Source organism: Microtus oregoni, unplaced genomic scaffold (assembly GCF_018167655.1).
Source record: "Microtus oregoni isolate MIOR12 unplaced genomic scaffold, Mior012 000061F_ref0000440, whole genome shotgun sequence".
Classification (NCBI taxonomy): Eukaryota; Metazoa; Chordata; class Mammalia; order Rodentia; family Cricetidae; genus Microtus; species Microtus oregoni.
The window spans coordinates 10,473,487-10,481,533 of record NW_024543871.1 but is presented as its reverse complement, the minus strand read 5'-3'; the positions used below and the strand labels follow the sequence as shown (position 1 = coordinate 10,481,533).

General features: G+C 42.0%; 1 protein-coding gene across 1 annotated transcript; it reads left to right on the top strand.

Moving 5' to 3' along the window:
• Window positions 1–4,054: 4,054 nt before the first annotated feature.
• Tlr8 (toll like receptor 8) lies at window positions 4,055–7,144 on the top strand. The gene has a single exon (XM_041640028.1). It carries the CDS (start codon window positions 4,055–4,057, stop codon window positions 7,142–7,144), a length of 3,090 nt encoding a protein of 1,029 aa, XP_041495962.1.
• Window positions 7,145–8,047: the final 903 nt, after the last annotated feature.

Here is an 8,047-nt window from a genome sequence, read left to right as displayed (position 1 = left end):
AACTTTGAGATATCATCTTACACCTGTCAGAATGGCTAAAATCAAAAACACCAATGATAGCCTTTGCTGGAGAGGCTGTGGAGGAAGGGGTACACTCATCCATTGCTGGTGGGAATGCAATCTTGTGCAACCACTTTGGAAATCAGTGTTTCGGTTTCTCAGGAAATTCGGGATCAACCTACCCCTGGACCCAGCAATACCACTCTTGGGAATATACCCAAGAGATGCCCGATCATATGACAAAAGCATTTGTTCAACTATGTTCATAGCAGTATTATTTGTAATAGCCAGATCCTGGAAACAACCTAGATGTCTTTCAATGGAAGAATGGATGAAGAAAGTGTGGAATATATACACAGTAGAGTACTACGCTGCGGTAAAAAACAATGACTTCTCGAATTTTGCATGCAAATGGATGGAAAGAGAAAACACTATCCTGAGTGAGGTAACCCAGACCCAAAAAGATGAACATGGGATGTACTCACTCATAATTGGTTTCTAGCCATAAATAAGGGTCACGGAGCCTACAATTGGTGAACCTAAAGAAGCTAAATAAGAAGGTGAACCCAAGGAAAAACATATAGTTATCCTCTTGCCTATGGGAAGTAGACAAAATTGCCGGGGAGAAAAGTGGGATCTTGGGTTTGGGGTGGAGTGGGGGTAAGGGGAGTTGGCCATGGTTTCTGTTCACAGCAATAGACAGTAGCTAAGACAGTGATGAACAATAACACTGTGAGGACCTGTGTAGACGATCAGGGCTTGAGCCTTGGTCAATCAGTCATTTCTCCTCAACTTCGCTGCTGGCCACTGCTCATCTTCTGCTGCACGTTTCAAAGACCGGCTATTTGGAACTTCTTCACTTATGGTTTTGTCTTGGTGGCATTTTAGAAAGCTAGTGTCGGAAACTTCAGGCTAGTCGTTCAGTTCTATTCATTTCCATGACCCATAATTCAAAGTCAGTTACTTTAAAGTGTGTGGGACTGCCTTCATCCTGAAGGAACATCAAGCAACTCTCCTCCTCTGTTACTGACAAATGGTTTGTAGAGCTTTTCATGTTCAGTTGCTGTGTTGTGTATGAAATACATGCTTGTGTTTGAAACTGGTGTGGAAATCTAAATTTGAGGAAGTGGGAGCACAGTGGATGGACCCCGTTCTCTTGATTCCCCAAGGACGTCTTACCTCTCAGTAGCTCTATTTCTTTGCAAAGGAAAATGTCTGGGATACAATTTTAGCATGACACATATTCCCCATAGTCCCCTCTACAAATTAATGTGTTTTTATATTCTGTAATTAAAGGGTGTAATAGAAACCTTACCAATGTTCTCTCAGGGACATGATCAAGACCTACATCAACTGGGAAGGCCATGCTGATAGCATGTAGTCTTGGTCTCACTAGAATGACACACTGTACTTCTACGAAGTATATATGCATTTCTTTCTTCCCAAATGTATAACCCCAGTTGAATCATAACAAAAATGTCATGCAAGTCCAACTGAAGGACCTTCTACATAACCATCTCCCTTCTCATTTTTATTGTCTTCCTACCTAATGTTCTATCTACCTTTCTACCTTTCAGTATAGACATCAGATAGGTAGATATTTTCATATATTCTTTTCCAGTCCAGTGTTGAGTTTGAAAACAGTTCCTGAAATGAAATATACAGTCAATAAATATTTGTTGAATGGATGAGTATAAAAATTATCTTATATATTTCCCATTGCTACACTGGACTCTGTGACAGTACTACAACCAGACCTCTATCTATAGACATTTAGATTGTTTCCAAACTTGCGCTATTGCTAAAAGTTTTGCTTAGAACAACTTTCTATGTAGACATTGGCATGTGGAGCTATGTCCCTAGGATCTACTTCTGGAATTGATATTTCTGATTCCAAGTCTGCATTTCTAGTTTTTTAAAGGTGTAGAAAACTGCTGTGCATCCTAGACGTGGGATTAACTTCTATTTCTACCAGCAAAATATGAGAGTTCCTGCTTTACATGTCCAGCTGCACAACAGCTTTGGTTTCAAACTAGGATCAGTGTAACTTATTGAGTAAAGCTGAATATGTTTTTCTCTGCTTAATAAGTATTCCCAGGGGTGGAAGAGATAGCTAACTGGTTGACAGAACTCCCAGAGCACCCAGGTTCAATTCCCCACATCAATATGGTGGCTCACAGCCATCAGTAGCTCCAGTTCCAAGGGACTGTGCCCTCTTCTGGCCTCCAAGGGTACCAGGCACACATGGTACAGACATATATGCAGACAAAACATCAATACACAAAAACGTCTACTCACATTTTAGTTTTTAATGTTAATATATTTTGGTCCATTTTTTCTATTGAGTTGTGTTAATAAGAAGATTCTATATGATGAGAGTGTATTAAATATAAATGGACAGATGAAACAGATCAGAGAATCTAAAAATGGATCCAAATGTACAAGAAAGTTGTATGAGGAACAGTGAGCATAACATGGCATGGATCGATCGGGTGATTCAGTAAGTGATTCTGAGACAACTGGGTCTCCATTTAGAAAAGAATACCTTGCCAAGTGGTGGTGCACACCTTTAATCCTGGCCCTTGGGAAACAGAGGCAGGTGGGTCTCTGAGTTCAATGTCAACCTGGCCTATAGAGTGAGTTCCAGGACAGGCAGGGCTACACAGAAAAAGCCTCGCTTTGAAAAACAAAACAAAAAGAAAAGAATAAGAGTTTACCTCTCACACTTTATGCCAAAATAGTTCTAGTGGGGTGAGATATTTTAATGTGAGGGAAATGAAATCATAAATTTTTTAAAATGTTTATTTATTATGGATACAATATTCTGTTTGCATATATGCCTGCAGGCTAGAAGAGGACACCAGATGGTTGTGAGCCACAATGTGGTTGCTGGGAATCGAACTCGGGTCCTTTGGAAGAGCACGCAATGCTCTTAACTGCTGAGCCATCCCTCCAGCCCCTAAAATCATAAATTTAACAGGGAAAATGTTAGGAAAAATCATTTATCGCGATTGTTGTTTCGAGCAGTGTAAAGAACTTTGAGAAAATGATACGCATCATCACCACAGAGAACAAAAGAAGCAGAGAAAAAAACGGCAAGAACTATGAAAAAGGGCCAGGCGATGGTGGCGCACGCCTTTAATCCCGACACTCAAGAGGCAGAGGCAGGCGGATCTCTGTGAGTTCAAGACCAGCCTGGTCTACAGAACTAGTTCCAGGACAGGCTCCAAAGCCACAGCGAAACCCTGTCTCGAAAGAAAAAAAAAAGAACTATGCAAAGCAGGCAATGCCTTTGACTTAAGGATTTTAGAGGATACAAAAATGGATGCCAGCCTTGAGTTCTTCTTAGGGACTGGACAAAGTTTTATAAAGGCTTAGGTCAAGCAGGGCTGGGAAAACAACTCAGTGGATAACACACTCGTTGTGTCATGCGAGGACCCATGTTCTGAGCCCCGAGAAGCCACATATGAACTGGTCAAGTGTGCTGGCCTACCTGTAATCCCAGGTCTTGAGAGACAAACACGTTGGATCTCTGGGGCAAGCTGGCTCTCTAGACTAGTCAATTTGCTAAGCCCTGGATTTTCATGGGAGTTCTTACCTCAGTAAATAAAACGGGCAGTGACTGCAGAAGAAACCTGTTTCAACATCTGGCTTCCACACACGTGCACACACACTACACATGCGAAAGAGTGGTTATACAAGTAGTTTGTTGCTAAAAATACGTGCCATGCCATGCTATAGACTTCGTGTTACCCACAACCATGCTTAACTCTGACTCAACGTGGAGGGGGCATCTTGAATAAGACCCCTTCAAAAACTTCCTGGCATCATATCTCAGAGAGTTTCTGCTTGAACTTTTAGTCCCCTGGAAGCTACAAACATATAAATATTGCAAAACTCCCTCTATGCAATGTATTAAACTATTCATAGTATTTCACATCTCAAGGATCATATAAATTTGATGGAATACTCTTAGTTGTGCCAAGAAACACCCAGCAGATGTTGCCGCTCTAATACTGTGCTTCCATCTTTGATTTTTTTTCCATAGGGAAACATGGCCCGTCAGTCATGGATTCTGACTTACTTGTGCCTGCTCTCCTCCGGAACTGGTGCGTTCTTCTTCAGAGAAAATTATTCCAGAAGCTATCCCTGTGATGAGAAATGGGAAAATGACTCTGTGATTGCAGAATGCAATGATCGCCGACTACAAGAAGTTCCCCAAACTATAGGCCAAGATGTGACTGAAATAAACTTGTCCGACAATTCCATCATGCATGTGACAAACGAGTCCTTTCGAGAGCTGCGAAACCTCACTAAAATAAATCTGAACCACAATGCCAATCAAGCACATCCAAATGAAAATAAAAATCGTATGAATATTACAGATGGAGCATTCCTCAACCTCAAAAAGCTGAAGGTGTTACTGCTTGAAGATAACCAATTATCTGCAATGCCTACTGGCTTGCCTGAGTCTTTGAGAGAACTTAGCCTAATTCAAAACAATATAAATCTGATAACTAAAAACACCACTCTGGGGCTTTGGAACATGGAAAGACTCTATTTGGGCTGGAACTGCTATTTTTCTTGTAATCAAACCTTTAGCGTGGAAGATGGGGCATTTCAAAACCTTATAAACTTGAAGGTGCTCTCCTTGTCTTTCAACAGGCTTTTCCACGTGCCTCCCAAACTGCCAAGCTCCCTAACAAAACTTTTCCTGAGCAATGCCAAGATTATGACTATCACGCAGGAAGACTTCAAGGGACTGGAACACTTAACATTACTAGATCTGAGTGGCAACTGTCCGAGGTGTTACAATGCCCCTTTTCAATGCACGCCTTGTGAAAAAAACTTGTCCCTCACCATACATCGCCTGGCTTTTCAAGGTCTTACCAAACTTCAATATCTAAACCTCTCCAGCACTTCCCTCCAGTCCATTACTTCCACCTGGTTTGACAATCTGACAAATCTGCAGGAACTCCATCTTGAATTCAACTATTTACTACAAGAAATTGCTTCAGGGGAATTTTTAACAAAATTACCCAATTTAAAAATCCTTGATCTATCGTTCAACTTTCAAGAAAGCAAATATTTACCATCTATTAATATTTCCTCAAACTTCTCTAAGCTTCATTCTCTCAAAAAATTGCACTTAAAGGGCTATGTATTTTACAAACTTGAACAGAAAAATTTTGCACCCCTTCAGAGTCTTCAAAACTTAACAACTATTGACTTGGGCATTAACTTTATTACGAAAATTGATTTTAAAATTTTCCAAAATTTTCCCCATCTGAAAGTTATTTCCTTGTCAGAGAACCGTATAACACCCATAGTAGATCACACAAACAACCCCTCTTTGCCATATCATCTCCTTAAATCCGGCTCAACCATCACCAAGTTTGATCCCCATGCGGATTTTTATCACAGCACCAAACCTTTAATAAAGCCACAGTGTGCTGCTTATGGCAAAGCCTTGGATTTAAGTTTAAACAATATTTTCCTTATTGAGAAAAATCAATTTGAACCTTTTCAGGACATTGCCTGCTTAAATCTGTCCTTCAATGCTAACAATCAAGTGTTGAGTGGCACAGAATTCTCAGCCATGCCCCACCTCAAATATTTGGATTTATCTCACAACAGACTAGACTTTGATGACAACAATGCTTTCAATGAACTTCAAGAACTGAAAGTGCTCGACCTGAGTCACAATGAACACTATTTCAGTATAGCAGGGGTAACACACCGCCTAGGATTTATCCAGAACCTAATGAACCTCAGTGTGTTAAACCTGAGCTACAATGGCATTTACACACTCACAGAGGACAAAGAGCTGAAAAGCGTGTCTCTGAAAGAATTGGTTTTCAGCGGAAACCGCCTTGATCTTTTGTGGAATACAGATGACGACGACAGCTACTTGACCATTTTCAGAAGTCTCTGGAATCTGACACACCTAGACTTATCTTACAATAACCTTCAACAAATCCCCAATAAAGCATTCCTCAGCTTGCCTCAGAGCCTCGAAGAGCTGCGTATCAACGGGAACAGGTTACGTTTTTTTAATTGGACATCCCTCCAGCATTTTCCTCAGCTCCGTTTACTGGACTTACGGAGAAACAAGCTGTATTTTCTAACCAATTGTCTATCTAAGTTTACATATTCCCTGAAGACATTGCTGCTGGGCCATAATGAATTTTCTCACCTGCCTCCTGGCTTACTCTTTGAATCCAGTAGTCTGGTCCACCTGGATCTAAGTTTCAACAAGATAAAGATGATCAATAAGTCCTCCCTGCAAATCAAGACTAAACCAAATTTGTTTGTTCTGGAACTAAGTGGGAACCATTTTGACTGCACATGCGACTCAGGTGATTTTCGAAGCTGGATAGATGAAATCATAAACATCACAGTTCCTAGACTAGTAGATGTTATTTGCACCAGTCCTGGGGACCAAAAGGGGAAGAGCATCATGAGTCTAGAGCTCATGACGTGTCTTTCAGATACCACTGCAGTGATCCTGTTTTCCCTCACATTCCTCATCACCGCCACGGTTATGTTGGCCACCCTGGGTCACCATCTGTTTTACTGGGATATTTGGTTTATCTATCACATGTGTTCAGCTAAGTTAAGAGGCTACAGGTCCTTGGCCACAACCCGAACTTTCTATGATGCTTACATTTCTTACTTCACCAAAGATGTGTCTGTTACCGACTGGGTCATCAATGAACTGCGTTACCACCTTGAAGAGAGTGAAGGCAAAAATGTCCTCCTCTGCTTAGAGGAAAGGGATTGGGATCCAGGGTTGGCCATCATCGATAACCTCGTGCAGAGCATAAACCAGAGCAAGAAGACAATCTTCGTGTTAACCAAAAAATATGCCAAGAGCTGGAACTTTAAAACAGCTTTTTACTTGGCCTTGCAGAGGCCAATGGATGAGAACATGGACGTGATTATCTTCATCCTCCTGGAACCCGTGTTGCAGTATTCCCAGTACCTGAGGCTGCGGCGGAGAATCTGTAAGAGTTCTATCCTCCAGTGGCCTGACAACCCCAAAGCAGAAAACTTGTTTTGGCAAAGTCTGAAAAATGTGGTCTTGACTGAAAATGATTCACGGTATGACAATTTCTACACTGAATCCATTAAGCAATATTGAAACCGGGAAGTCATGACTCCACGCCATCCTAAAAACACGTAGCTTCTCTTTGCCAAGGACCAAGTTGAGTTTCTGTGAGTGCAGAAACTCAGGGCTACTCAAGGTGCCTGCTCGTCCCTAAACAGGAGACTTGCATCAGCCCCTCTAAGGCTCAGGTAACTTTGTGGAAGAGGCGGTCGAAAGAATGTATGAGCTGGAAGACGTGGAGCAGGGCTGAGGATGCTCTCTTGTGAGCATGACACAGCCACTGCGATCATGATCTCATAGCAACTATGGTTCTGTGCAGGGGTCTGCACAGAAGTACTGACTGTGAAAAAGACCCTTGTAGGGAGGAGGGTAGGTTAGCCACAGTGGGAGGGAGAGAGGAAAAGGTGGACATGAGAGTAACTGTAATGCATGGGTCTCCTTCAGAGACTAGCCTGTGGGATCCACTCCCAAGTTCACACCCATGCAATTGTCCTCAAGATTCAGTTTCTCCTGTGTGTTAGCCAAAGACTGCTCTCAGCTGCCTGCTCTGTGGACCTCTCTCCCAAGGCTTCATCAAAGTCAACAAGAGGGGACACAGAGGTCTACAAGAGTCAACCTTTTGGAAGTTAATCGGGTAATAGATAGTCCGCCACTGCAGCCGTATTCTATTTGATCGAAGTCAACCACAGCTACTACCAGCTTCAGGCACCAAATTCCTCAGGTCTGGGGAAAGCTACTGAAAACCAGAATAACAGAGCTAGGAACACCTCAGCTAAGAGAAAATAGTCTGACCAAGATGAGCGATTGTCTGAGTCAGTCATTAACCATTTCCTTGGACTGAAATTCAGGGAGAAAGATCATCAATGTCAGAGGGTTAGATCACATGGGCAATCAGCAGGCAGCCGATTTTACCTCCATTTCAATTCCTAAGAACAT